Below are 27,930 nucleotides of genomic sequence, written 5' to 3'. Positions count from 1 at the left end.
GGAACTGTCACGGTGGGTGCAAACTGTCTTCATCCTGCAGTCATTCCGACCTCCCAATCCTGTTCAGGACTCTTTCAGAGCCTCCACCCTGGACTACCAAGTGGCCGCGGGCACACGCCCACTTCAAGAGCCCTGAATTCCATGCCAGGCGTAGAAGCCACGTAACAGAAAGGCGAGACACTTGCCAAAAGCAAACCATCCCCGACTTCAGCTGCCAGTACTAAATATGGAGACGCCAGCCGAAGGCAAACCGCCAGTCACGTGACAGCGCACGGCCTCACGTCGGCCTCAGCCCAGGGCGCCTACTTTCAGATTGACCAATGAACCCGAGGCAAAAGGCACGCCCTGTTTCCTCTCTTCACCAATAGCCTCCAGACGCCTCCTGCAGGACCCAATCATCGCTTCCGCCTCTCTTGAATGAAAAGGCAGCAGTCCACTAAGCAGAGCCGCAGTCGGACGTAGGAGGCAGGAAGCCCTACAGCTCGTGTTGGGGCGCGAGACCGGTAACCGGAGTCGGACGGCACTTCTCGCAGCACGCGGAGGCGAACGGGGTGCCAGGTGAGCGATGGGCCGGGGGCGCGGGGCCGCGGTGCAGAGACTTCGGACTTGCGGGCGAGCTGGCGAGGAGAGACGCCGGGGGCTAAGGGGAAGAGGAAGAGGAGCGGGCGCGAGACAAGGCGGGGCGGGGCGGTTGGGGCACCCGGCGCGCGGGTTCGGCCGTTGAATGCCACCGCGCATGCGCAAAGGGGGACCGTGGCTGTTGGCGGGCGAGGATCATGCCCGCTTCCGGGAGTAGGCTGTCTGTCATGGCGGCCCACGGGTCGAACCCGATTTGGAGAGAAAGCCTTTCTGTCCGAGAAGACCGCCTAGGCTGTTTGGGGAGGGACTGGGGAGGGGGCGACGCCAGGGTCTGAGGTTGCGGTGGCGGAAACCCGAGCTTGTAGACGGGACAGGCTTCCCCAAGTCCGAGGGACTTGCCTACCCCCACTTTGCTGTGTTTTTGCTCTGTGTTTAGGGGATTCGGGGTTCCAGAGATTTAGAGCAAAAAAGATGTTTCAGACGCAAACTGAGGTGGAAGTCTTCCCTGGGGGCACTTTGACAGTGAATGGGTACCCGTGGGTGTGTCTAAATTGTCACTTTTCCGGTGTCCGCTTTCAAGGGCCTCAGCAGTCGCAGCTGTCCCCGCTGGGTGGGACAAACCCCAACAGCCCTTGTCCACTCTAATTTGTTTTGAACTGTACATGTTGTCTGACCACTTTCTAGGAAAATTTGTGCCTCAAACTCAGGCTGTCCTGAATCTCTCTCCTTAAGAACAAAACGATTTATTTTGATCTGTATCTTTTAAATGCACCATCTCTTCTTGGTCACCAGGTTTGACGGTGAGTAGGTGACTCTAGTTCTTCTCTGCCCAGGGAGTACCTGCCCTGCTGAATGTTCCACCTTCTTCCCTCATAGCGCCCCCACGCTGGTTAATCCTCTTTTGGTGACTGGTTTTCCCTGTTTCTGGTCTCATTCCCCATTCATCTACTCTGGAGTAAATTGCTCTGGGACAACTGAGTCACTTAAGAATTTAATCAGCGATTCCCTATAGGTTAGCAAATAAAGTATGAATGCCCTCCACTGGAACAGCTTTCTCAGCTTTGTCCTTTGCCTCTACTTCTACCAGCCAGTGTTGCTCTCCATTCCTCACAAGGGCCTGGTGTTTTGGGACTGACCTTTCCTAGCTCCTGTTCTTTTCTCTGCTGCCTGGGAACTAACCCCTTCCTGTTCAGATTACTTTTTTTTTTTTTCCCCCCCAAGAATTAGTAAGGGTATATGCATACTTTAGTGCTTAAACTCTGTCTTGAGGCCTCAATTCTAATTCTGTTCATTCAGCCCTTGTTGTTAAGTGCTTATCTGTTTTAGGCTCTGGGCAAAAGGGCTATCAGGCATGACCTTAAAAAGGGTGCTTTTTAGGTGTGGCCTGCAAGAAGTACCCTTCTGGAGCAAGAGGTCTGAAGGAAGTAGGGGGATTGATGTCCATTGTGGGCAGCAAGAACAACAAGTGCAAAAGTGCAGAGGTGGGTCTGAGGCACAGCAGCAAGGCCAGTGAGTAAGAGTGATGGAGGAGACGAGGTCTGAGCATGGAGGGGGTCGGTTCGTGTAGGGTCTGGTAGGTCATGGTGAGGGCTTGAGTTTTAGTCTGAACACAGTGGGAGCCTGTGGAGAGTTTTGAGCAGAAGAGTGACATTCTCTGACATCACTTTAATAGGCTTCCTCTGGCTATTGTGGGGAGAGAAGGTGGAGGGGAATGGAAAACAGGGAGACCAGTGAGGAGACTATTAGCATAAACCCAGGCAAGAGATGATGGTGCCCAAATACCCATCAGCTGACAATGGGTGAACTGGTAGCCCCACGGGGGGATGTTCAGCCATGACAAGGAACAAGGTACTGATGTACCACAAAGCGGATCAATGTCAAAACATGCAGAATGAAAGAAGCTGGATGAATGGTGACATATTGTGATTCCATTTATGGGATGTCTGAAACAACAAATTCATAGGAAAAAAAAAAAGTAGTTTAGCATTGGCCAAAGGGGTTGGAAGGGGGAGGATGATAGGTAAAGTGTATGGTCTTTTTGAAGACCAACTGAAATATGTAATGCATTCCAGCTGTAGTGATCGTTGCACATATTTCTGGTAGAGCATGTGAATATATCAGTAAAGATGTTCTAATTGTATTTTTAAAGTTTATTTATTTTTTAAAAGATTTTATTTATTTGACAGAGATCACAAGTAGGCAGGGAGGCAGGCAGAGAGAGAGGAGTAAACAGGTTCCCTGCCAAGCAAAGAGCCCAACTCGGGACTTGATCCCAGGACCCTGAGATCATGACCTGAGCCAAAGGCAGATGCTCAACCCACTGAGCCACCCAGGCGCCCAAAGCTGTTCTAATTTTAAAAAAGAAAGGTGAGGGGGCATCTGGCTGTCTCAGTCAGAAGAGCATGTGACTCTTGATCTTGGGGTCCTGAGTTTGAGCCCCACGTTGGGTATAGAAATAGTTTAAATAAATATATAAAAAGAAAGAAAAGTGAAGGGAACTTGGGACCAGTGAGGTAGCAGCGGTAAGAAGTGGCCTAATTGCCCTATTGGGACCTGTTGGTTGATTGGACAGGGGGACAGAAAGAGCCAGTGAGAGAATGGAATTGCTTTTTTAAGAAGCAGGTCTGCAGGAAGAGACAGAGGGTTTTGGTCTGGGTATTCTGAGTTCAGGTTCCGAGGGGAGATGTAGGCAAGGCAGCTGGGTAACAGAGGCTGTTGAAGGGAGCTGGCAGTGGATAGAGACATAAGTTTGGGAGGTCTCCCTCACAGAGGTGGTTAAAACCCTGGGGCTGGATGAAGTCATGGAGAGAATGAGAGAGGGAGGGCCGGAAAGTGGGCCCAGGACCCTCCTTATCCAGCTCAGAAAGAAGAGTGACTGACTGCTTCAGCGCTTCCTCCCTCTAGACTTGGAGGCTAGGGTGGGATTGGGAGTACAGAAGATCATATTCTCACTCCCGGGTCCCTTGTAGCTTACACCCAGTAGGTGCTGGGCATGTATTGGATAAAATAAAGCCAGGAGGTAAGCGACCTTTGTATTAATTCTATTTACCATCTCAGCTCTATTTTTATTGGCCTGGGCCCAATGGGAGGCCTGTTCATGAGAGGACTTAATTATTCCCCTGTGCAGACCACAAATAGCGGGCGGAGCTGGGGCAGGGCAGACTCTGCTCTCTCCAGCATCTTGGCAGCCACCTCTCCTGGTCCCAGGGGGCCTGCCCTATGCAGGCCCGGTGGACTTCTTGGGTGATGGTGGGGAGGGAGCTCCTTTAGGTTAGGTGGGCTGAGGTGGGTCATTAGAGTTTTCCTGGTGAGGGCAAGGTGCCGCAGCAGCTTGGGGTAAGGGCTTGGTGAGTCTGAGCAGCCAGGCAAGGCTGGGGGTGGTTCAAAAGGGATAGTGTGGAATGAGTTGTGCAAGGGCCAACAAGGAGGGATGTAAGAACCATAGGGAAGTGTGGGGATTTCACTCTGAGAGCAGAGGGAGGCCCTGGGAGGCGGAGGCGTGTGTGCATGTGTGGGCGTGGGGAACAGGGGCCCTGGCCAAGATGATGAGGTGGCTTACAAGAGGGCAGGGTGTGACCACGACAGGCTGAGGCTGGGGGTGCTGCCCAAGTGGAGATGGTGGGACTTTCTGCAGGAGTCTGGGGGCTGGGGGGGGGGCGTGATGGAAAGGGGTCAGAGAGTGATGGCTGTCAGCTTCATCAGCTGGGTCCTTTCTGTGCCAGCTTGGAAGACGTCTCCAGTGCCTTGCCCTTCTTGGGCCCATGTCAACAGACTGCAGCTGCTCGGCGGCCTCCCTCGATGACCCTCAGTGGGTGGGTTTTTTCATCCTCCTTCAGCTCTTCTTCCCTCTTCTTTTCTCAGCAGCATGGCGGAACAGGATGTGGAAAATGAGCTTCTGGATTATGAGGAAGATGAAGAGCCCCAGGCTCCTCCGGAGAGCACTCCTGCTCCCCCCAAGAAAGACGTCAAGGGTTCCTATGTTTCCATCCACAGCTCTGGCTTCCGGGACTTTCTGCTGAAGCCAGAGCTCCTGAGGGCCATAGTGGACTGTGGCTTTGAGCATCCATCCGAGGGTACGCCTCCCTGGTTCTCCCTGCCAGGATCCTCCTCTGAACACTCGCTTTTTGGCCTCCTCAGCCACCTGGCGAGGAGCCTGCACACAGGGAGCATCCAGTTTCTGGTCGCTCACACGTGCTTTCTCCCTCAGTCCAGCACGAGTGTATTCCGCAAGCCATCCTGGGCATGGACGTCCTGTGCCAGGCCAAGTCTGGGATGGGCAAGACGGCGGTCTTCGTGTTGGCCACCCTGCAGCAGATTGAGCCAGTCAGCGGACAGGTGGGTGGGGGCCCTCCCTGTGGGGACCAGTGCCCGAGGCATCGGGAGCTATGGCTCCCTTATTTGGCCTTCTTGATCCTTTGTGCTCTTTGTGGGCTTTTAAGATTGTGACCAAATCCCCCCCCTGCCCCGCCAAAATGGAAGCTGAGGGGGAAAACTGAAAAGTGCCCAGGGTTTTACTTGCCAGAGATACAGGTGTTAATTTGTCATGTGCGTTTCTAGATTGTGCAGGTTTATTCAGGTGAGATTGTGTTGAATAAGGATTTGTTACTACGGTTGCTGCTGACAGTTACTTCCTCACACAGGAATTTTGCTGGAGGAGAATTGAGGTGCATTCCTGTGCTGTGCTTTTGTCACACTGGGGCACACATCCTTGGGCTGTGTCATTGCACGATCCCTTGTTTCCTTACAGTAACTGAAGGAGAGGGAGATTCAGTGGGAGGTTGTGGTGTGGTCGTAGCACTTGGCATCGTGGGCATGAAGGCAGGAGCAGCGTCCTTCGTCGGTGGTCATGGGCCAGCCAGAGAGCAGACTCTCAGGAAACCATTAACATGGGCTACCTCACCAGCTAGGTCTCCCTGTGGATCCTGGCAGTGGGAGACAGACCTCGTTAACTGAAGGGACATAGGGAGTGAATGGCAGGTGAAGGGTGGGGCGAACATAGAGCATCAGACTGGCCCTTCCAGCGGCTGGAGGTGTGGGGTGAGTCTGGCAGGCACCCTGGAGGGATAGGGGCCTGGTGGGCCTGGGCCCCCATGAGAGAACACAGGCTTGGGCTCTGGCTGGGACAGGACTTGGGACCCTGCCTTGAGTGTCTGTCTTCTACCTGCCCTGCAGGTTTCAGTCCTGGTCATGTGCCACACGCGGGAGCTCGCCTTCCAGATCAGCAAAGAGTATGAACGCTTCTCCAAGTACATGCCCAGTGTCAAGGTGAGCCTCCTCAGCCTGGGCTGGGTGTGCTGCATGGTCCTCTGCAGACTTGCTCTCCCGGCTCTGGCCCAGCCAGTGTTTACCATTTACCAAGCTTGGCTGCAGAGGCTGCCTTTGAGGTTTGCGGTGGTTTATGCTCCTTAAAAGCCTGCTGAATTATGCATGGCCCCCAGAGGCCTGTGCTGGTCCCAGCCGTGAGGCTGCTTTCCACCAGAGTCAAGGGCCAGGCTCTCAGGCCTTTCTGGTCCTCAGGTTCTAGGCCCAGGGGACGAGGGGGCTGCTGGAACAGAAGCTGGCAGGGCTACAGGCTGGGTGGCTGTCAGCCTGGAGTGCTTAGACAGGCAAAAGCACCTTTCTCTCCACCCCCATAGGTGTCTGTGTTCTTCGGGGGCCTTTCCATCAAGAAGGATGAAGAAGTATTGAAGAAGAACTGTCCCCATGTCGTAGTGGGGACACCAGGCCGAATCCTGGCACTAGTGCGGAACAGGAGCCTGAACCTGAAGAACGTGAAACACTTCGTGCTGGATGAGTGTGACAAGATGCTGGAGCAGCTGGGTGAGTGTCCTGCTTGGGTCTGGGAGCTGCCAGAGGCCCACCCAGCCACACCCTCTCCGCCCTCACAGTCCCGCTAACCCCCAGACTTCAGAGCCAGGTGGGCCCTGACAGGAGAGGTCAAAGGTTGCTCCAGAGACGGGGTCAGGTGGGTAGCTGGCGCCCAGGTCTTCTATAAATGATTTTAGGGAAAGTTCTAGCATGGGCAGAATGCCCTGCTGCTTCTGAGCCCAAGCTGAGTGGGGCCACGGGGCCCAAATGAGCCGTGTCCGGGCCCGTGTACACATCAGCCCTTGCGCCTGCTGAGTTAGTTCTCGCCCCCGCCTGCCCTGTGAGCCCCGCCAGGGCCAGTGGGAGATGGGGCTTGTGTCCCGGGAGGCGGCTGCAGCTCTCACCCCAGCGGCTGTCTCTGCCTCAGGCTCCCCTCCCTGAAGCGTGGCTCGAGGCGCGCTGGCACGGCTGCTCCGCTCTGGCAGCGTGTAAGTGGATGGCAGCTCCTCCCGCGCCTGTGCTCACCCCGAGTCCAGCCCCTCAGGCACCTGGGACTCACCCCTCCCTCCACTCCTCGACTCACACCGCCCTCGTCATGGCGCTAACGGCTCCCTGGCACAGGTTGGGAGGAGCTGGGGCTGGTCTCGGGTGGGGGTCCTGGTCTGCCAGGCACTCAGCCCACCTGCTTGTCGCCCTCCCCATGCAGACATGCGGCGGGACGTGCAGGAGATCTTCCGGCTGACGCCCCACGAGAAGCAGTGCATGATGTTCAGCGCCACCCTGAGCAAGGAGATAAGGCCTGTCTGCAGGAAGTTCATGCAAGACGTGAGTGGGGCGGGACAGCGGCCATGGCCTCCGTGTGCCAGCTCTGGCCCTGCTGGCTTCTGGTTCTGAGCTGTTGCTGCTCCAGGACACCCACGCTTCCCTCACTGCGTGAGAATGCTGGGGGGCCCAGGGGCCTGCCTTCCCTCCTGTGTCTTTGTCAGACTGGGAGCCGAGTCAGACCAGAGCTTAGGTCAGCTGTTGGGAGAAAGGCGTTTACCGGGGGACAGCAGGCCCTCCGGGAAGCCTCACGGCATGGAGTCCTTCGCTAGAAGATTCTGGCCAGGCCAGAAGCCCAGAAGTAAACCCCGCCTGCCCCTTCCTGCACAGCCCATGGAGGTGTTTGTGGATGATGAGACCAAGCTCACGCTACACGGACTGCAGCAGTACTATGTCAAGCTCAAGGACAGTGAGAAGAACCGCAAGCTCTTTGATCTCTTGGATGTGTTGGAATTTAACCAGGTGACACGGTGTGGGCCTTCCTGGGGTCTCGGCCTGTGTGAGGCTGATGCAGGGGCCTCTGACCCTGACCGCCCTTCCTGCCTCCCTCCCTTGCAGGTGGTGATCTTCGTGAAGTCAGTGCAGCGCTGCATGGCCCTGGCCCAGCTCCTTGTGGAACAGAACTTCCCGGCCATCGCTATCCACAGGGGCATGGCCCAGGAGGAGCGGTGAGTGCATGCCGCCCTCAGAGGCCCCTAGGCAGGCGCCTCAAGGGGAGTGTCACCCAGGAACCCCATGTCTGAGGGCCTCCTCTTGTTCCTCCTGTACCCAGTCTGTCGCGCTATCAGCAGTTCAAAGACTTCCAGCGGCGGATCCTGGTGGCCACCAATCTGTTTGGCCGAGGGATGGACATTGAGCGAGTCAACATCGTCTTCAACTACGACATGCCTGAGGACTCAGACACCTACCTCCACCGAGTGAGTGGTTCCACAGAGGTGTCCCTTCCTTGAGGCCCCCCTCCCAGGGTGGGGGCGCATGGGGACGTGGCCCTGCTTGTCCTCAGACTCCCAGGTTAGGCTGTGTCTCTGGCCTGACCCCCCACTTTTCTCACCCTGCAGGTGGCCCGTGCAGGTCGCTTTGGGACCAAAGGTCTGGCTATCACTTTTGTATCTGACGAGAATGATGCCAAAATCCTCAATGACGTTCAGGACAGGTTTGAGGTGAATGTGGCCGAACTTCCTGAAGAGATCGACATCTCCACATATAGTAAGTGTGGGGCCAGGCCAAGGAGCTGGGCCCAGACAGGAACCCTGGTTCCTCATCTCACTGGCCTCCCTTCTGTGTCTTACAGTTGAGCAGAGCCGGTAACCACGCGCTGATGGCCAGAGCTGCCCTGTTTCCCGAGTGCTGCTTCCAGGCTTCTTTCTAGGTGCCAGTGGGCCTGCCTTTTTACTGTTTAAAAGCTGTAGATTTGTGTAAGAGTAAAGTTTTATTATGGAATCCTGGCTCCCACCCTGTCTGTCAGTTCTCAGCATTTCACGGATATAGTAGGCCTGGCCAGTGAGCTCCAGCCATCCCCCACAGCCAGCTTCGGTATCAGTGTGATCTTTAATTTTTAAGAGTCAACATTGAAAGGTTTATACAGATTAAAAAAAAACAAAAACATACAATATCCACAACCTTCACAACAGTGAGAGCCTTCTGCCTCCAGGGGCAGATGGGCTTCTGTACCGTGAGCGTCAGGCACTGGGGCTAGGAGGGGCTCTGCCCTTCTCCCACCCTTGGCCTCAGTCTTAGCTTAAGGGGCAGCATGAGCCCCAGCACCTTGCCTTTTGCTCTGTGGCAAGGACAGATGAGGGGAAAGGCCAGGCCCGGCACAGGAGTTCTGTATGTCCGGGCCTTGTGTAGCGGGGAAGGGGGCTGCAGCCCTCGGCCAGCTTCTGCCCTCACGTTGGGTCCTGGCTGGGCTGGAGCAGACAGGCAGCCAGAAGCCGGCCTGGCAGGTCCTTTCTCACCTGGCTGGGTGTCCTGGGGTCAGTGCCAGATTATAGCTGCTGCCCCCTGCTTTCTAGCATGCACGTGGCAGCCAAGGCAGGAGGGCAGAGGGAGCAGAGTGGTGAGGGAGGAGGGAACAGTCTTTGGCACGTGCAAAAGCTGCTGAGGCCACAAGAGCCACTGGCCTGGCCAGACCTGTGCTGTCACATACCGGACTCGGAGGGCTTGTGGGCCTGGTGAGAAAGGAGCACCATGAGAAGGAAGCCTGGTTTGGGGGCGCTCTAGCCCGCACCCCGACCCCGGGCTCAGCCCTTACCTGGGTCTGATTGTGGCTGGTGCCAGTCGTAGATGTGGTGAACTCCGAGTACTTGTTCCCTGTGACCCTGCCGGCCCACCTTCTATACTCCTCTCTTACCTGTGGGGCCCAGGGTGCCAGGTTAGGGAAGGGGCAGGCCCCAGGACTGGGGGTCCCACGCACCCCACCCATAGCGGCTGCAGCCCACCTTCTTGTTGAGCAGGCAGTGGAGCACAAAGAGGAAGAGGCCTTGCAGGCAGTTGAGGATGGTGAAGGTGTAGCTCAATGGCCAGCTCTGCGGGTTGAAGAGGAATAAGCCAAAGACCCAGGTGCAGCCCAGCACAAAGAGCTGAGCCATAGCTGTGATGGTCAGCACCCTGCAGGGACAACAGGCTGTCAGCGGGGAAGGCCCCCCCACACACACACCTTCTCCCTGCCAGCCCCCTCCTGGTCCCGGCTCTCACCGGGCCTTTTTTAGTTTCTTCAGGTCTGGGTTGATCTCAGAAAACTTCTGTGTGAGCTTCCAGATAGTAGTCACGAAGATCACAGCATTGCACTGGGTGGGCAGCACAGAATTTACATTGGGGGGAGTCCTTGGAACTGCAGGGAGGGAACAGGTCTCCTACCGCTCCTTGTGGGGCCATGTGCCTCAGGCTGTGGAGGTGGGGGCACTTACCAGAACGATGAGGGTCACGGGTCCCACGAAACTCCAGAGGAAGCCACCTTCAGGGTTCAACCAGCAACTGGGTGAGAGGGGAGGGTGCTGTCAGAGCCACGGAGGGGGTAGGGCACTGTGGCCCAGACTGGGGTCCCTGCCCTCCCTCCCAACCACTGGCCTGCACTCACTAGTCGTTGCGGCCATAGCCATGACTTTTGACGGCCGCGGAGACACCCACGATGAACAGGGGCACCCCGTAGCCGATCAGGCAGAGCTGCCACTTGCTCAGGCCCTGGCCCTGGAACACCCGCACCACCAGGAAGTAGAGCTCTACTCCCTCGAGGCTCATCCAGCAGAAAGCGGCCAGGAAGAAGTAATGCAGCAGTCCCGCCACCAGGCGGCAGCGCAGCCCCACCTGCGGGGCAGAGGCGGGGCGACGTCAGTGCGGGCGGGGCCGGCTGGGTCCGCCCTCGAAGAGCCCTCCCTCAGGTGGGCGGTGCCGCGGGGTGAGGGGCTCGGCGACGAGCCGGCGGCGGGCGACGAGTGGGAGGCGGGCGCAGATCGCGCGCTACGGCCAAGCCGCGTGCCACCCGGGCTTGTGATCCTCACCAAGCCCCGGGAGTGGGCGGAGCCCTCCCTGTCCCGGGCCTCGCCGACCCAGCGGTCTGGTGAGGGGGCGACCCTCCACCGCGCCGGACCTTACCTTTTGGATGCTTCCTTCCTGGTTCTCGATGCCCGCCAGGAAGATGGCGGAGCCCACAAAGAGGCAGATGCAGAGGTGCAGGTGCACGGTGGTGCGCGAGCCCTGGATGGGCCGCACCAGCAGGAAGGTGAGAATGCACAACAGCAGGCAGACTAGTGACACCGCCAGCCCCACCTTGGTGATCAAGGCCAACTTCGGGTCCTAGATGCAGGGTGGGGTGCGCAGGGCTCAGCGTCCTGAGGACTTCCTGTCCTCATGGGCCCCACCACCCAGACCCATCTGGGGCCTGCCTTGCAGGTCTCTGATCAAGCTGCTCACCTAACCCCCGCATCCTCTGCCCTCAACACCTGAGCAAGCCTGCTCTGTGTCTCTCATCCTAAATATCACATCTCCTCCCCCCAACAACCATGGAGGAAGCAGGGGTCCCCTGTTCCTGGTGGGTCTCCCCACTAAACACCCAGACTTCTGAGAAGGTCCCCAGGCCACATTCTTCTTTTCTAATACTGATTGTCCCATCTTTCTGAACTTCCTCTCCCTCATCTCAAATTTTACTCCTTCCCCACCTGCCATATTGTTAACTCACTGAAACCCACCTTTTTGTCCTTCCTGGACCTTTGGCCTCAACCACAGCCTCCCCTACTCTGCCTGGCCCATTCCAGTTAAACGTGTGGACCAATTTGCCTATGGATCTCTGAGGCCACAAACAGAAAGTTGTGCTCGCTTAGGAGCGTTCAGTAATATTTTACAACTGAAAACAATTTGAAATGGACAGTCAGAAGGGGTGCCAGCCAGAGCAGGGTCTGCAGTGCCAGGCTACACCGTTTAGTTGCTGAACCATGGGGAGGACTGTGGGGGGGGGTGCCGGGAAGGGGCTGGGGGCCATGAGGTGGGGCTCCCGGCCTGTGTGACCATATAGGGCCAGTTGGGCTGTATCATCAAGAACCAGCGGCCTTCACGCCATGATCCCAGGTTGTGGGATGGAACCCGGCATCTGGCTCCCTACTCAGCTGGAGGCCTGCTTCTCCCTCTCCCACTCCCCCTGCTTGTGTTCCTTCCCTCGCTGTCTCTTTCTCCATCAAATAAATAAGATCTTAAAAAAAAAAAAAAAAAAAAGAACCAGCTGCCTATATTAACCTAGGCCAGCCTGGCCAGCTGTGGGCTGTTGAGGGTGGCCCCTGGCTGCTCACCTCTATGTCATAGTGGGCCAAGAGGATGGCAAAGCTGCTCAGGTGGTGGCACTGGCAGGTGGTGCTGCCATTCCTGGTGCCCAGAGTTCGGCAGCCTGTGGTGGCCCAGTGCCTGCTCCTGTTGTCACTCTTCCAGAATGCACAGATCAGCTCCTGCCGTGGCCTAGGTGTCTCCTCCTGCTGTGGGCAGGTGGGAATGATTGGAAAGGTTAGCCTGGAGCCCATTCTTGGGTCCTGGGCTTGGCTTGAGCCCAAGGAGCGCTACTTTTCCTTTGATAAGTATTTACTGAGCAGCTACTTTGCTGTGTCCCCCGGCATGGCACACAATGAACGGGGAAGACACAAGTCCCTGCCCTTTTGGGGTTGGCATGCTAGTGGGGGAGACAGATATAAATAATAAATCTAACAAGTCAACTAGATAGCATGTTAGAAGGGACTAGGTGCTATGGAAATAAGAAGGAAACAGCACAGGGCAGGTGGGGCATAACTACTAATTATAATTTTAAATAAGGAGATCAGGGAAGGCCTAAAAGAGGAGTTCCAAAGACTGGAACCAGGTAAAGGACTGAGCCAGGTGAGAGAAAACTGTGTCCCAGACAGAGGGTACAGCAAGGGCGGCCAAAGCCCTGAGGTCTGTTTGAGGAAGGAGCAGAGTGGGGAAATGAAGGCTGCATAGGAACTACTGTGACCTTGGTTAAGGGGTGAGCAGTCGGGCTGATTCCTCCCCACCTGAGGATTCACTCTGTGGGAGAAGGCAAAGGTGACAGGGGAGTCAAGTTTCTCTGTGTTTGTGTTGCTCAGAAAGACCAAGTTGACTGCCGACACGATCTCAGCCTGGGCGCCGTGGACTGTACTTTGGTGGATCTTGCTCAGCTCAGCTTTCTTCTCAGTCTCCAGCTTCAGGGAGGCGTTGGCCAGCAAGTTCCGCATGTTCCAGCTGGAGAGGATGCCCATCACGGTGGGGCCTGGGGGGTACACAGGCTGGCTACCTTCTCCTGCCTTCCTTCCTCCCATGCCCCATCCTGTCTCTTAAGACCTCTGATTCAGGCTCTCCAGCCCACCATGATGCCCCCGGGGGCCCTAGCAATAACTCCATTTCCAGTTGTAGGTATTCAGAACCTCCCCTCTAGCCACATCCCTGCTGTCCCAACCCTCTCCTGCGGGCATCCCCTCAGATTCCCCGCCGGTACCCGAATCCCTGGCTCCAGTTGCCACATCCCAGTTCAGCAGCATCCGTGCATGGCTCTGACCGAGGGTGATGTTTCCATCCCCATCCCCGTGCTCCTGGATCATCAGAGATAGCTCTGAGGAGAGAGGGGTAGTGACTGGGGGCTCTGGGTGTGGGATGGGGTCCCCGGCTAGGGCGGGGCAGGGCGAAATCTCACCTGTGTCTGAAGGGGAAGCATAGGTGAAGGAAGCTCCCGGCATGGCTTTAGCCAGCATTCTCAGGACTGTTTCGAGGCCCAAGAGGTAATTGGTGGCCATGGAGTGCCTCTCAGTCAGGGACAGGGTCTCCAGATCTTTGGGAGTCTCCAGCATCGTATCCACTAACTGGATGAGATCCTGGGAATGATGGTGACAGCTGGTGGGTTACTGTCTCGCAGGGGCTGCCAAACGGCCCTGACCTCACCAGCCCCCTCCACCAAGGGGCACACTGCAGAACCAGCTGGGGTGGCCTGGGGGACAATGGGGTGACAGCAGAATCACTGAGATGGTGCAGTGGTCAGAAGACAAAGGAGGGGGTTGACTAGAGGCTTGTATGCGTGGTCCGGAACAGCGGTGCCTGACTTGTCCCAGGCGCGGGCTTCCTGCCAGGCTCTGGTCTAGGTCTGCACTGCCCAGAAGAGTTGCCCACGAGCCACAGATGCTCTCAAGCACCCAGAATATGGTTCCATGTTGCAGTGGTCATATTTTGAATCCACTGGATCAAATGCGGTCTTCATACTAATTTCACTCGTGTATTTTTGCTTGTTTATTTTAAAGTAGCTACTGGAAAATTTAGAAGGACACAGGGCCTCACCCGTTTCCACCCAGCTTAGCACAGAAGAGAAAGCTTTCACAGAATTCTCACCGCGTGCCAGGCCCTGCCCTTTCTTTGAACTTCACTTCTATTAGTTCCCATGAAACCTTCAAACTGACTCTATAGAGTAGGCCCAGAGAGGGGGAGTCACTTGCCTCAGGTCACATAGCAGAAGGTGGCAATGGGTGGGGGTAGGGTGGGAGGGATGGGGAGGATTTGAACCTTTGTGGTCTAACCTTAGAGGTGAAATTCCTAACTGCTCCATTTTTTGGCATCGTGTTCCTTCTGTGTGTGTGTGTGTGTGTACACGTTTTGGGGTGTGTATATGTGTCTGTATCTGTGTAAGCCCTGCTTGGGCTGTCTCCACCCCCATGGAAGCATCCCTCAGCCACCCCCCATGCTGTCCAGGGGTCCCCCTGAGCTGGTGCTCTTACCTTCATGGTGTCCGGAGCCAAGTCTGGCTTGAAGGTTCTGCGCAGGTGTTGGACTTCTTCAAAGAAGTGGGACATGCTCTGTGGGGACGGGACATGGGGGGGTCAGAGAGCCTCATTTGTGGGTGGGGGAGCTTGGGGAAAGAGGGTGGATCGGGCAGACTTCCAGGAGGGATTTCCGCCTCCCGGTCCCTGCTGGGGCCACTCACCTGGGTCTTTTTTCCAGGGGGTAGGGTCCAGATGGGGAAGGACATCTCTGCAGGGGATAGAGCAGCAGTTCATTAGGCATGAGAGTGTCTGTGTGTGTCGGGGGCGGGGTCTGGGGTCAGGTCAGACCAGGTACCTTCACAGGTGGTGTTGGGCTGCTTGTTCTGGAATCCGGGTTTGAGCTCCCAGCCCCGGCGGCAGCGGCACTTGTACGAGCCCACAGTGTTGATGCAGGTGGTGGACTTGTGGCACGTAGGCTGCGCGGAGCTGCACTCGTCCACATCTGCGGACACAAAGTTCAGAGTCAGGACCTTTCCCTCCCCTCTGTGTCCTGCCCCCTCTTCCCTGTGTTAGTATCCACCCCCCCCCCCTTGACTGGAGGTGATATCACCTGCTGACCCCACATCCTAGTGATGCAGGGGTCATGGGGAGTGTGAGGAGCCTGACATGGGAGCCCACCAGGGAGGGTCGGGACAGAGCCCTGTGCAGGGAAACAGAGGCAGGCCGGATGGCTGAGAAGCCATGTACAGATGTGCAGGTTGTGAATATAGAAATACCTTTGTCCCAGGTGGTAATTAGCTGCTGCCTGGGGTCTCCAAGGAGCCTGCTCCTGGGCACCCCAGCTCCTTCCCCAGAACTGCTCCCCCCCCCCCGCAGAATTAATGCCTGGCACAGCAGAGCACCCAGGGTTCCTTCAGGTGTCTCTGAATATGGGATCATTAAAAAAAAAAAAAAGAAAAGAAAAAAAGGGACGCCTGGGTGGCTCAGTTGGTTGAGTGACTGCCTTTGGCTCAGGTCATGATCCCGGCGTCCTGGGATCGAGTCCCACATCGGGCTCCTTGCTCGGCAGGGAGCCTGCTTCTCCCTCTGACTCTGCCTGCCTCTCTGTCTGCCTGTGCTCTCTCTCTCTGACAAATAAATTAAAAAAAAAAAAAAAAAAAAAGAATATGGGATCAGATGTTCTGAGTGTGGGTCTCCAGGAAGTGGCGTCTGAGCTCTGTACCTTCACAGATGGTGTTGTTTGGGCCATTGGGGGACCCAGGAACGGGCTTCCAGCCAGGGCGGCAGCGGCACCTGTAGCCCCCAATGTTGTTGAGGCAGTGGGTGGAGCTGTGGCATGGGTTCTGCCCCGACGTGCATTCATTCACATCTGAGGACAAAGCCAGAGGGTCAGTGTCCCCTCCACTCACTGCACCTGTTCTCACTGCCTGGCACCAAGGACCCCACCATTATTGCACTTGCTACCACCTGGTGACCTTCAACTTCAATGGACCTTACAATGGCTTCCCTGCAAGACAGGCATGGCAGGGACCATGGTCCTTGGTTTATAGACTAAAACCAGAAGGGAGACTGCCTCATGGGGCCTGAACTTTCCAAGTTCTCTTGCCTACTCCCTCCCCAGCTCTGGCTCAGGTTCCCTTTCTGGAAACTGGAGGTGATAACTCCCTCTGCTCCCATGTGACAGAGGACGAGGGATGAGGCTGGGAAGTGTACACAGAGGCCGGGGGCTCCACAAGGGAACCCCAGGCCCAGAAGGCCCTGCGGCCTTCCTGCTCTGTGGTGGGAACTTTCTGGGAGGTGACTCCTTGGGCAGAGCAAACCCGTGGTGTTTCGGGAACCTGAGAGCCTTCTCCCTCCTCCTGGGGCTGTGGGATCCGCCTTGGCCCCTCCCCAGCTCCAGCACAGCCTCACAGTGTCTGCCAGGGCCTCTACCTGTGCACAGATTTGGGTCGCCCGGGTTGAGCTGCAAGCCAGGCGGGCACTTGCAGGTGTAGCTGCCCTGGGTGTTGGTGCAGGAGCCCCGGCTTTTACAGATTCGGGGTTTCTGCTGACATTCGTCCACATCTGCAGGGGGAAGGAGAGGGTGATGGGTGCCTGCAGCTGTTTCCTTGGATAGAAGCATCTGGAAGCCTCTGCTCTCTCCTCTTCAGTGAGTGGATGCTTTTTCTAATTCACATGGAGGCGTGCTATGGGCGAGCATGGTGCCCAGATGTTTTGTTTCCAGATGTAGCCAGAAGTGGTCCAAGTCCGCCCCGTCTGCCAGCTCTGGCTCCCTCCTCTCTGGGCAGGGGGGCAGGGTCATGTAACCACCTGTGTCCCAGCCCGAGGACTTGGATAAGTCCAGGGTGGGCCTTCCTAGGAACCGTGTACAGAGGAAATGCTGCAATCCCGACTGGGACCTGTCATGGCTCCCAGCGATGGCCTTTGTCCTAACTCCCCCAGGATGGCCACTCACTGGCTGAGTTCTCACTTGGAGTCTTGGTGACCCTCAGAGGGTGCTCCCATCCACTCTCACTCTGAGATTCCAGCTCCACAGAGATGGACAAGACCCACCCCAGAGCCAGGGCCTCCAAGGACGAGGCTTTTGGGCAAGGCAGGGAAAGAAAGGATGGTGCCAGACAGGCCAGAGCCTGCCGGGACAGGGAGCACCAGGCTGGGGTGGACTGTGTCACTGATGTCCAGTCAGGCAGCCTTGGGGCAGTGAAGATGCGTTTCTCTGATTCCTGGGAAGGCATCCCCTGGACTGGCAGGAAGTGATGAGAACCGGCACCTGAGCAAGGCCAGCAGTAGGTGAGGGTGGTAGCCAGAGAGGGAGCATGTGCTGGGGGTGAGAGGTGGCAAATGTTCTGTCTTCTTGGCCCTTGGCCTCCCACCAGGATGCAGGGATGCAGACATTGGACTCCAATGACTAGGCTCCGTCTTCTGTCCTTGAGGGATCCGGTGCTCCTGGGGGACCTGGGTTGACCTCCTCAGGAGAGGGTCACACCTGGGGCAGTGGTCCTGGATGATGGCCTCTCTGGTCACCTGGTCCACACAGGAGCTTATTGGTTCACCTGACTGTCCGAGTGTGTGTGCATGTGTGTATGTGGGGCGGGGAGTGGGTGTCAGCTGGTCCACCCCAGGCACAACATCCTCCGGGTCCTGGTCATCCAGACTGAACCAAAGCTCCTGGGAAGGATCAGGACAGAGCCCGGCACAGGGAAAAAGAGGCAGGCCGGGTGGCTGAGAAGCCAGGGGCTGGGCATCAGGAGGAGCCTTCTCCAGGTGGGATGCTGGCCTGCTGTGCGGGTGGGCGAGAGGCTGTGTGCCTCCTGGCAAATCTCCATCCTCCCGTCTTTCCTGGGTCCATGGTGGCCAAGGGTCTGAGGGGGCTCCTGGTCTGGGTAGGCCCATGTGGGCTCCAGTGGGGGCAGGTTCTCACCCAGGCAGTTACTGATGGTGGCGAAGAGGACAGATACTGCGCCGGAACCCACCTCCTGCAAAGTGTCTTGAATGCCACTCGCCTCTTGTTTCATGCAAATAAGATGCCCAGGATGTAGGGGGACATCCTAAAGTGACCCTCTGGGGAGAGTTCTGAGCCATGGAATTCAGAGAGGTTCGGCACACCAGGCGGGTACCCAGGACATCCTCTGATGCCTGGGGAAAGTGGAGCAAGGGGCCCACAGAGGGGCCTAGGTCTCCTGCCAGCAGCAGATCCCATGGCCACAACACAGTTACATGTATCCTCAGCTGTGGCAAAGGCTGAGTCCATGGCAGAGCTCCGTCTTCAGGCAGCAGGCCCTGGGCCAAGCCAGCAGACTGTTCTCTCACTGTCGCCCAGCTTGAGGTCCACAGTGGTCCCTCTCCCGTCTCTTGTTCGTCCATGTCCCTGCCTACCCACCTGACAGAATCCCCTTCTCTCAGCCCTGGTCTGTTCTAATACAGCAATGCAGCCTCTCAGTAACCACAGCCCCCATTTGTGCTGGGGGCTCACAACAGTTGGTGGGCGGCATCCCCATCCAGGCACACTGAGTGGGATCTGTGATCGCCATGTACAGTTGTGCAGGTTGTTCAGTGCACAAAAGTGTCAGGCCCAGGAGGCCTGTGGGAGTTGAAACCCAGTCCACTCTCCATTCCCCAAACATGCTGTGTTCACCTGGAGATGATGGACCTTTTCCCATTTCATGTAAAGGCTCTGTTCTCTGGCCAGGCCACATGTTTGGGGTACAATGTTTTCCCAGAGGCCCCTAGGGACCAGCAGTGCCGTGGACAGAGCCTTCCCCCGGGCTCCACAAAAGTGCAGGTCCTCCCTTCCCCCCCACCAGTGAGGCTCTGCAGCCCTCCAGCCCTCCGTCTGCATGCAGGTCTGGAGGGGGATAGGGAACAGGCTGTGAGCTCTTTTCTCCACAGCAGGGTAGGCCTATGGACCCACCCCAGAGTCCTTTGGACCCTCAGGAGCACCTCGTTCTCACCTCTCACTCCTGCTCGCCTCTCTCTCTCTATTCTGCACTAACCCCCTCTCTCTGGGCGAGTGGTTGCCCCCACCCACCCACTGCTGGCCCTCTCTGCCCCCTGCAGATACCCAAAGCCTTTTCCCCCGCCTGCTGTTCTCCCTGGAAGGGGGGCAAAGCCTGGTGATGCGTGGAGGCCGGGCTTCTCCTGGGCCCGAACCATGGCATCACTGGGCAAGACCACGGCAAGAGATGTGACTATGGTGTGGGGTGAACAGAAGCAGCTGCTCTCCGTGCCCACCCTGGGGTGGACCTCAGGGGTGCCCATCCTGGAGGGGGTACATTAGATCATACTGAGGGCCATTCAAAATCAGACAGCCACGATTCTGTGCTTTGCTGCCTCTATCTTCCCAGCAATTCTGTGAAGTAAGCACCATCGTCAGATGGGTAAACTGAGGCACAGAGAGGCAAAAGTACTTGTCCAAGGTCACACAGTTAACAAAAGGCAAAGCTACTTTTCTTTTTATCTGTAAAAAATAGGGACTCTTTAAAAAAAAAAAACCAAACAAACACAAAATCACAATAATATTGTCACATCTTGTACATTAACAGTGACTTCTGAGTAAGTGTCCTGGCCAGTGTCTCAGATGCACTGCTATCAAGTAGCAAAGCAGGGATTTGAGCCCTTGGCCTTCACACTGCCCTGCCTCTCTGTGCTGGCGGCTCAGGCACAGGCATGCAGACATGGGTGCTGTACCCTCTCGCCTGGGCCCTGTCCCTGGGGATGATTCAGGAATGGCTTTTTACCCCCAACCTCATGGACAGGGAGATGGAAGATGTGGGGCAGTTCTTACCTTGACATGTGTTCTCACTCTCATTTTTGAAACTTCTTGCCCCAGAAGCAAGCTTATATCCTGGAATGCACGTGCAGTAGTAGCTCCCCTCTGTGTTCTGGCAGTCTGCAAATTTTCCACAGGACACTGCCGAGAGTGGTCCACACTCATTAATGTCTGGAACACAATGGGGCAAAGGGTCACCTCCCAAAGACATGAGTTCCTTCAGGAAGAGATCCCTATCCATCACCTGACTTCCCAGCATGAGACCTGATACTTAGTGTCTTTTGGGAAAAGATTAGATTCTTAAGCTATGCTGCAGAGGCTGGGCCACTGGACACTGGGCCACTGTCAGCTGGAGCAAGACATTCCTGAAGCCCACTCAGCTCTCTTCTCTGTCCTCTGGCTGGCATCCTGGATTTGAGTTTGTTCAGTAGGGAGTGCAGAGATGGGGGTGGGGCGTGGGTGGCAGCTCTGCATCTTCCTCCCCCATCCTGGAAGGGCTAAGTGAAACCAGAATCCAGACCTCCACTCTCTCCAAGAAGCCATGTTTATTTACTTATTTTCCACCTTTCTATCTTGTCCTTTCTATTTCTCTGCCCTTGATGACAATCCCAAGACCAAAGGCTGAGAACCCAACCACCACTGACATCCCTCACAGGCACTGGGCTATGCCCCACCGTCTCCGTGCCCCTCCACCACCCCAAGCCCCTGTACCATCACAGCTGTCCAAGAGGCTGGTGAAGATCACCCCGGAAGAAGAACTGAATCCCGGGGAACAACGACAGGCGGTGGCATTGACACACGTGGAATTCGGAGGGCACCAGCGAGCACAGTCTGTGGGGAAGGTTACCAGTGTCAGAAGGTGAGGTCTGAGCCAGGTGCTCCGGAGGAGGGCAGGGCCATCTCCAAAGGAGGGGTTGCTGGGAGGGGGAGCCCTGGCCTCCCCCTGTAGCAGGCGTCCCTCCCGCCTTGGCTATGGGGGTCCAGGGACCCTCCCCTAGGCTCTGGCTGTGGACTACTTTGCTCCCAGCAGACTCACCACTGGTTTTCTGGGACCCAGCCTCCAACAGAATCAGGAAGATACCCAGCACTGGAAGAGAGAGAGAGGGTGTGTGTTGGGGGGTGCCCAGAGCAGGGAAGGACTGATGGAGAACTGAGACCGACACATCTGAGGGAAGAGGGCTGCCGAGCCCTCCCAGACCGGGGCTCTGTCCGTCACGAATGAGAGGGCGAGCAGCCCTCCCTGGACACCCGCGCTTACAGCCAGAATGTCTGCCACCATCGCCTGGGGATGGGTTTCAGACGGAGGGTGAGGAAGGGGCCCAAGCCCGATGGGGGTCTTGGCTCCTGCTGACCTGTGACAACAGTTGAGTAAACAGATGGGAGATGGGTGGCTCTGGTTCAAATCCCAGACCTTAGCCAGGTGATCTCACTTCCCAGTGTCTCAGTTTTCCCATCCGTTGAATGGGAATGATGACGGACCACCCTTCCTCGCGGTGTGTGAGATCTAAGCACGTGAATGCTGCCTGGTATGTCCAGGTGTTTATATCATCGTTGCTTTACATGAAGGCGAAGGGGTTGGAGCAAGTGCTCTCTCAGATGCCTCGGAATCTAAGGTGCTCTGGCCCCCTGGACCCTGGCTCGGGGACACAGGTGCACACGTGCCACACCCATGACATCTGTCATCCCAACAACTGGCTTGAGATGCAGTGGTGACAGTTCACCCCTGGCTCCCCGCACACAGGAAGACACTGTGGGCTCACACCGGGGTGGGGGTGCTCTTCTCCTGCCGTCCTTGCTGCTCAGGGGCACCCTACACCCCAGGCATGTGTTTGGGGGTCCTCCTCAAGTCAGCAGGGGCTCTAGGGACAGGAAGCTCCTTGTTCACCAGTGAAAGAGGCTCAGAGATAGTGATGGAGAGAAAATAAGGAGAGGGAAAGAGAGGAACAGAGAGAGAAAAGGAGCCAGAGACACAGAGAGAGGAGAAAGCAGAGGGAGGGAGCAGAGAGGTGTGAGGGAGAGAAACAGACAGAAGTTAAGGCAGTGCTAGACATGGACGGAGAAGCAGGACACTCATGGAAAGACAGGGAGCAAGATGGCGGAGACTGGACAAAGAGATTTAGAGATAGAGAGATCGAGAGCAAGATCGGGAAACAGAGACACAATTAGAAGGAGGGGGGTGAATGGGAAGAAGGAGGGGGGAGGAGAGGGCCTAAGCAGCAGGTGGGGGCATGGGAAGGGCTCGGAGATGTGTCCAGTCTCTGCCAATCTGGGAAGGCTGGCGAAGCTATGGACACCCCTCTTATCCGGGGAGACCCGAAGCAGGGTGGTGGGTGGAAGGATGGGGGCCGGGAGGGAGGACAGGAGGGCATGAGTCACTTCCTGGGCCAAGGGGAAGGGATGACTCACACTCTATTGCCCCTGGATGGGGCTCCCAGGGGAATTCTGGGCTTGGCTATTGGGAGCACAGCTTGAGGGCCTATGGGGGATACAGACTTGAGGGTACCCCAAACATTTAGTTCCTGTGTCTAAATCGGATACCACTTAGGCCAGTGGGGGTCCAGAGATCCCCCTCCCACAGGTCCTCCCAGCCAAGGTAAACTGAGGTTGGAATGTCCTTCCCTTCCCTTGAATGAGGATCTCTTTCTTCCTCCTCTCTGGCCACAGGGCTTGACTTGTCCCTTAGCCGAGATCCACTTCCTCTTTGTGGGACAGACCACAAAAGGACCTTCTCTGGCAGGGTGGGAACTGGACTGATGTGTCCCCAGCTCCCAAAACCCCAAATAGCAACCGTCATGCTCAGACCTGCCCTAGGAGGCAGGGGCTCTGGTCATGTCCACTCTACAGATGGACAAACTGAGGCTTGGAGCCCAGAAGAGTCTGGTGAGAAAAAGGGGCACTGAGGAAAGCAGAATGGAGTTCAAGTTCTTCAGACCCTGGTGTTTGGGGGGATTCTTTTGTACCCTATCCTCTCCACTAGGGCTGGGCTGGGATCTCCTCCCCGCCACCCCCCCTCCAACCAAGGCTGCTGGGCCAGGCCTTCTCCATCTGGGGCCCTGGAAGTCACCCAAACAGGAGCTGGGAGAGGAGCTGCTGGTCATCCTCTCCGAGTCGCATCTGGTTTGCATTGCCTGTGGAGCCCTGAGCAATCGATTCTGGCTTAGGGACCCTGGGGGGGGGGCGTCACCCTCCTCTTGCTCCTCCTGCTAAGGGTCCCCTAGCCCAGACCCCAGACCCACCAGTGTCCAGCCCAGAAGGCAATAAGACAAATTAAGATAAAAAATAAAATACTGTTTCCTCAATTCTTACTGTGAACCAGGAATAGTTTGTGTCCAACTCACTCAACACTTAACCCTATAAAGTGAAGACCAGGTTCCCCCCCCATTTTACTGATTTCAGGGGCTCCATGACTTGGCTCCAGAGACCCACGGCCCTCCATGAGCTGTGTCCCACTTAGACTCCTGCCCTTGTTCCCGAGGAAAGCCAGGGTGGAGCTTGCGGGTGGGGCTCTGCTCACGCTTGGCACCCTGGGCCACCACAGGGAACCCCCGTCCCTGTGGCCCAGGGAAGTTCTGGTTGTGGCACCCCAAATGTCATTTCTCCACTCTCTTTGTTGCCTGGTTGCTCAGGCAACAAGCTGTCCTGATAACCATAACCGTTAGAGACACCCTGGGTGGGGCGGGAAGGGAGGAGGGGTGGGGTGGGGGGAAGTCCCGGTAAAAAATCAAGTTCAAACCCACAGCAGGCAAAATTCTTTCAACCCACAGTGAAGTCCTGGCTGGGTCTGGGGGAGGAAGTGTGGGGTTCTCTGCGGCTGCCCCTGTCACTGAGACAATGGGGGACATGTTGGGAGCACCCCCCCCCAGTGAAGCGGTCCTGTCTCCTAGCTCCTTAGCATCCCCCATGCCCTGTGTTAAAAGCAGTTCCCTACAGGGTCCCAGCCTCCTCTCCTTCCCCCACGCTACAGTTTCCCTTCTTAGGGGGGCAGCCCTCAAAGTGTTTCTGGGGCAGAGCCCAGAGATATGAGTGGGCATGGGGGCTCCTAGAGCACATTGGGGGTTTTTGCCCAGGCTGGGGGTGCCCCAGCTCTGCCAGCCCTTCTCTCCATGTGCCCGCCTGGCCATGTGGCTTCCTCCCCTGCGGGGGCCCCAGAGCCGCCAGCCACACCTTCCATTTCTCCACAGGGCAGGGAGTGCCAGAGCACCCAGGGGTGCTTTCATAGCCCCCTTGTCCCTCCCAGCAGGGTCCCCAAATCCTCACCTTGAAGGAGGAGAAGGAAGCTGCAGCGGTGGGGGCCTCCCATGGTCTGAACTGCCGGCTGGGGAGGCAGAGGATGGGCAGGGCTGTCCAGTCTCCCCAGGCTGGGCAGCTGCGCGGTGTCCCGAGGCCGGCTGGCTGGGACTTTATGAGGGGGGGGGGGGACAGAGGCTGGCCCAGGGCCCTCCCCGGAACTGGCGGGGCAGCTGGAAGCCAACAGGAAAAGTGCAGCAAACACAGACCCAGAGGCGTTCACGGGCTCACACACACACACACACACACACACACACTCTCTCTCTCTCACGTGGGAACAACCTGCTCTGCTCGCAAATCCTCTGCCTCCCATTCCACCATGTGAGCGACTGACAAACTCTGGCCCCCGTGAGCCCGGACTGGCTAGAGCCCCGCGGAAAGTGGGGCTGTGCAGGCAGGGGCGGGTGGGAGTCGTGCCCGGGGCGCCGCCTGGCTCTTCTTGCAGGGGTGTTCAGGTTGGGGAGGCTATGTCGGAAACGGCTTGGGGCTCACGTGTTGGGGGCAACCTGTGTCCCCTGCCTTGGCATGCCTGCCTGATTCTCCAGGGCCGGCCTCTGAGCCAAGAGCAACCCCCATCCCTGCTTTCCAGGTGAGGAAACTGAGGTCCAGAGACAGAGTCCAAATGGGAGTGAGGGGAGTAGCTTGAAGGGTCCCCTCACGGGGGCCAGGTGGGCACCAAGAGGAGAAACTGGGAGGCCATGGGCCACCATGCTTCTGGCGCTGGCCTTTCTGGGCCAACCTGCCCCGGTGTGGGAAACTTAACATCGAAGGGGCTCCTGGGCAGCAACAGAGAATCACGTGACGAGGATGAAGTTCTAGAACCTAGGTGAGGTTCGGTGGGCTGAGGTCCGGAGCCGATGACCAAGAAAGAATTCTTGAGACATCTTTGGTGCAAAATGGTGGTTTCTTAAAGCATGGGGACAGGACCCGTGGGCAGGAAAAGCTGCTGCCCCGGATTGTGAGGGAGGGCAGGTTATGTACCCTGAGGTTGGGGAAAGGTGAGGAGAAGGGAGGTTTCAACGGAGTTTTCATATGCTAAAGAGGGCCTACAAGGTGCCGGGGCACGGGAGGTCTCACGGCTTGATCAGTGTTGTCTTTTGGCAAGCCGTTAACTTCAAGATAGTTGGGAGATTCTTGTCTTGCAGGATTGTGATCTCTGCAAGTTAACTATTTGTTTCTCGTTTATGGTGGTCAGGGGTGCCTGAGGAATGTCACACATATTACGGAGGGGAGCGGGTGGAGAGGGGGTGCAAGGTGCCAGCTTTTGCTTTGTCCTCAGGCAGCCTCCTGCTCCCTCATCAATGAGAGAGTTGTTTCCTTTTCTAATAAATCACATGACTGGCTTGTCTCCTGAGCCATCAAACAATTTTTTTAAAAGACACTATTATTTATAAAACACTTCATTGGAGCCAGGCGTGATTCTCCTAGAATTATCTATGCATCTATCTTAACCCATTGATTCTGCCGAACTCGAGGCAGGTGGGGCTATGATTCCCATTTTACAGAGCGGGACGTCAAGGCGCTGATAACAAGTAGCTGAGCAGGGACCCAGCCCTCCAGTTCCTGCCCACAGCTCAAGGTCCAGAAGAAAGTCTCTACGAGGAGGTGCTAATGTGTCTTTTAACACCTCTGGGGCCCTGGGGCTGAGCTGTGGTGGTATCCATCCTGAACCCAAGTATCATTTGTTTTTCCATTTACCAACTCTTGGGGCAAAGAGAGGGTTTTGCAACTAGGATGTCAATATAGTTTCCTTAATTTTTTTAATTTTTTAAAAAGATTTTACTTATTTATTTGACAGAGATTTCAAGTCGGCAGAGAGAGGGGAAGCAGGACCTGAGCCGAAGACAGAGGTTTAACCCACTGAGGGCGCCCCTAATGTGTCCTTTAAATGAACAGCTTCAGGGCCGCAGAGTGTAGAAAATTAAAGAAAATATTAAGTACATGATAGGTCTAAGGGGAAAGATTGCTGGTCATGGAAAAAAAGGGTCATGAACGGATGGAGCCCGGCCACTGCCAGAATTAACCCCTTCCTGCCCTTTCCCTCCCATCCCCATCCCTTTGTTCTGGGTGGTGCATGGGAAGGGTTTTGCTGGCGACTCAAGGGGTTTAGGCAGGGGGGCAGGAGGACCCAGGAGGAGGCTGGGAGGTGGGGTGGCCAGATCAGGTCTGGAGTGGATTTTTGAATTTTTTTTTTCCAGAATCTGGAAACCTCAGGGCTGGACATCCCTTCCCTCAGGATTGCAGGTCAGACAGTGGGTACCTGGAGAAGCTGGGGCTTGGGGGGTCCAGCTTGGGGGAGGTAGGAGGAGCCTTCCTGGGTATTGTCCCCACACCTATCCTCACCCTTGGTGACCATCTATTCTTTGGCTTTTTCTTCCCTGGTGTGTGTCTTGGGCCCTGAGCAGGTCTGAATTCCCTGGGACTGTTTTCCTGTCTGGTGAATGGGATTAAAATGCCTGCCCACTGGCCTCACACGTCAGGGTGAGGAAGGAACAGGGTAACAGGAGGAAAGGCTCAGAGATGTTGGGTCCAGGATTGGGAGAGGCACAAAGAAAGATAACCTTAGCATCACCACCACAATCTGGCCTGTCAGCAAGTCCTGGGGCCCTGCCCTCAGATAACCCAGAATCTCCCCACCTCTCCTTCTCATTGGCCCCCCACGCTGGTCTAGGGCTGTCATCTCCAGCCTTGGTGTTCTGGCTCCTGCCCCCACACTCTGTTCCTCTCACAGTGACCCTGAGGACACCTGCGAACACCTGAGTCAGGTCACACCCCTCCTCAGCTCAAGAGCCCTCCAGGGCTCCCAGCTCACGGGTAAAACCCCCCGTCCTCCCACAGCCCATAAGACCCTGTGTGTTCTGCCCTGTCACCTCTGTGTCCTCACCTCCTCCTGCTCTTTCCGTGCTCACTTGGCTGCCACTTTCCTTGTGGAAAACACCAGGCACAATCTGACCTCAGGGCTTTTGCACAAGCTGTTGCCTCTGCCTGGAACATTCTTCCTCCGATAACCATCTGGTTCCCTCAGTCCTCCCCTTCATGTTTTGGTTCAGTTTCCTGACCCACCCCTCAAGTCCACATATAATCCCCTCCCATCCTCAGCACCCCAGCTCCTCCCAATGTTCTCGATTCTCTGTATTCTCGCCGTCTTCCATCACGGACTATACCTACTTACCTCGCTTACTGTCTGCCCACACCCCCTCCACTCCGGTCCATTCGCGTCTCTGCAGTCCGTGGCACAGAGCCTGCACCCAGTAAGTCTCCATACTTAGGACCCACCCCATCAACACACCCCTGTCGCTGCCCCCTGCTGAAGGAAACCCCCTTCAGGATTCCTTATCTGGCCCTTGCTGGGGTGTCACACTGCTCCTTCTCCTTCCCTCTGTCCTTAAGTTCCAGCCCCGCTGACCTATTTGGCAGCGCCACCCCCACCTCCCCAGACAATCTTGTGACCTCTGTGCCACAGCAGGGAGGCAGGGACATGATGGGTCCCTATGTGTCCGAGGGGAATCTGGCACTTGGAGTGCTGGGCCACTGGCAGGAGGCTCCTCACCTAGGAAGTGGCTGAGCCAGGATTATTCAACCAATACTACTACTACTGCTACTAATAATAATACTATTTATACTGTATCCTATTCTATGTTTTGATGATTGTAGCTATAGCAGTAACAAATCATCCTGGTGGAAGGCAGTGCTCATCCAGCACCTACTGCTCACTAGGCCCCCTTCTAAGCACACTGCAGGGATTGAGCTCCCTGATCTTACAGCCCTAGAAGGCAGGTGCTGCGATTTCCGTTCGCGGGGCGGGCTAACGGAGGCACAGCACCATGACGGGACTTGGAGTCACAGGGCATGCCCATCTCAGATCAGAGGTCCCCAGCAAGCCCCATCTCTTCCCCTCTGGGACCATAGGGTCTTGGGCAGGTGATGTCCCTGGGCCTCAGTTTCCTC

The 27,930-nt window shown here is 56.5% G+C and overlaps 2 protein-coding genes across 8 annotated transcripts; one reads left to right on the top strand and one right to left on the bottom strand.

Annotated features, from left to right (window-relative positions):
* The first annotated feature begins 442 nt into the window (after positions 1 to 442).
* DDX39A (DExD-box helicase 39A) lies at positions 443 to 8,649 on the top strand. Of its 5 annotated transcripts, XM_044253818.1 has the most exons (12): positions 918 to 1,379; positions 1,957 to 2,060; positions 4,441 to 4,652; positions 4,787 to 4,914; positions 5,752 to 5,844; positions 6,216 to 6,399; positions 7,094 to 7,212; positions 7,540 to 7,671; positions 7,768 to 7,877; positions 7,982 to 8,126; positions 8,268 to 8,415; positions 8,501 to 8,649. In XM_044253818.1, exons 3-12 carry the CDS (start codon positions 4,445 to 4,447, stop codon positions 8,515 to 8,517), a joined length of 1,284 nt encoding a protein of 427 aa, XP_044109753.1. In that variant the 5' UTR covers positions 918 to 1,379; positions 1,957 to 2,060; positions 4,441 to 4,444; the 3' UTR covers positions 8,518 to 8,649. The 5 variants fall into 5 exon arrangements, with proteins under 5 accessions (XP_044109754.1, XP_044109751.1, XP_044109753.1 ...); XM_044253819.1 differs by lacking the exons at positions 918 to 1,379; positions 1,957 to 2,060 and adding an exon at positions 443 to 558; XM_044253816.1 differs by lacking the exons at positions 918 to 1,379; positions 1,957 to 2,060 and adding an exon at positions 484 to 558 and having other exon boundaries at positions 4,444 to 4,652.
* Positions 8,650 to 8,730: 81 nt separating this feature from the next.
* Positions 8,731 to 24,079, bottom strand: ADGRE5 (adhesion G protein-coupled receptor E5). Of its 3 annotated transcripts, XM_044253812.1 has the most exons (20): positions 23,953 to 24,079; positions 20,732 to 20,782; positions 20,407 to 20,526; positions 19,711 to 19,866; positions 16,359 to 16,490; positions 15,649 to 15,795; positions 14,782 to 14,928; positions 14,648 to 14,694; positions 14,442 to 14,519; positions 13,373 to 13,550; positions 13,178 to 13,291; positions 12,717 to 12,952; positions 11,988 to 12,167; positions 10,801 to 11,001; positions 10,286 to 10,512; positions 10,116 to 10,182; positions 9,904 to 9,995; positions 9,648 to 9,816; positions 9,461 to 9,559; positions 8,731 to 9,377 (listed from the first exon to the last, which is right to left on the bottom strand). In XM_044253812.1, the coding sequence occupies exons 1-20, from the start codon at positions 23,993 to 23,995 to the stop codon at positions 9,348 to 9,350; spliced, it is 2,514 nt and encodes an 837-aa protein (XP_044109747.1). In that variant the 5' UTR covers positions 23,996 to 24,079; the 3' UTR covers positions 8,731 to 9,347. The 3 variants fall into 3 exon arrangements, with proteins under 3 accessions (XP_044109747.1, XP_044109748.1, XP_044109749.1); XM_044253813.1 differs by lacking the exon at positions 16,359 to 16,490; XM_044253814.1 differs by lacking the exons at positions 15,649 to 15,795; positions 16,359 to 16,490.
* Between the last annotated feature and the right edge of the window lie 3,851 nt (positions 24,080 to 27,930).

Source organism: Neovison vison, chromosome 6, assembly GCF_020171115.1.
Source record: "Neovison vison isolate M4711 chromosome 6, ASM_NN_V1, whole genome shotgun sequence".
Taxonomy (NCBI): Eukaryota; Metazoa; Chordata; class Mammalia; order Carnivora; family Mustelidae; genus Neogale; species Neogale vison.
The sequence above is the reverse complement of the archived record's forward strand: the minus strand, read 5'-3'. Positions and strand labels throughout refer to the sequence as shown.

What these genes read in the sequence shown, in the direction of transcription:
- DDX39A (XM_044253819.1), top strand. Translation starts at nt 4,445, where the DNA reads ATGGCGGAACAGGATGTGGAAAATGAGCTTCTGGATTATGAGGAAGAT. An exon ending in AGTACATGCCCAGTGTCAAG is followed by an intron (nt 5,845 to 6,215) that starts GTGAGCCTCCTC and finishes CCACCCCCATAG; the next exon opens with GTGTCTGTGTTCTTCGGGGG. An exon ending in GGCATGGCCCAGGAGGAGCG is followed by an intron (nt 7,878 to 7,981) that starts GTGAGTGCATGC and finishes TCCTGTACCCAG; the next exon opens with TCTGTCGCGCTATCAGCAGT.
- ADGRE5 (XM_044253812.1), bottom strand. Translation starts at nt 23,995, where the DNA reads ATGGGAGGCCCCCACCGCTGCAGCTTCCTTCTCCTCCTTCAAG. An exon ending in CCCCTGGAAAAAAGACCCAG is followed by an intron (nt 14,520 to 14,647) that starts GTGAGTGGCCCC and finishes CCGTCCCCACAG; the next exon opens with AGCATGTCCCACTTCTTTGA. An exon ending in AACTGGAGCCAGGGATTCGG is followed by an intron (nt 12,953 to 13,177) that starts GTACCGGCGGGG and finishes TGTACCCCCCAG; the next exon opens with GCCCCACCGTGATGGGCATC.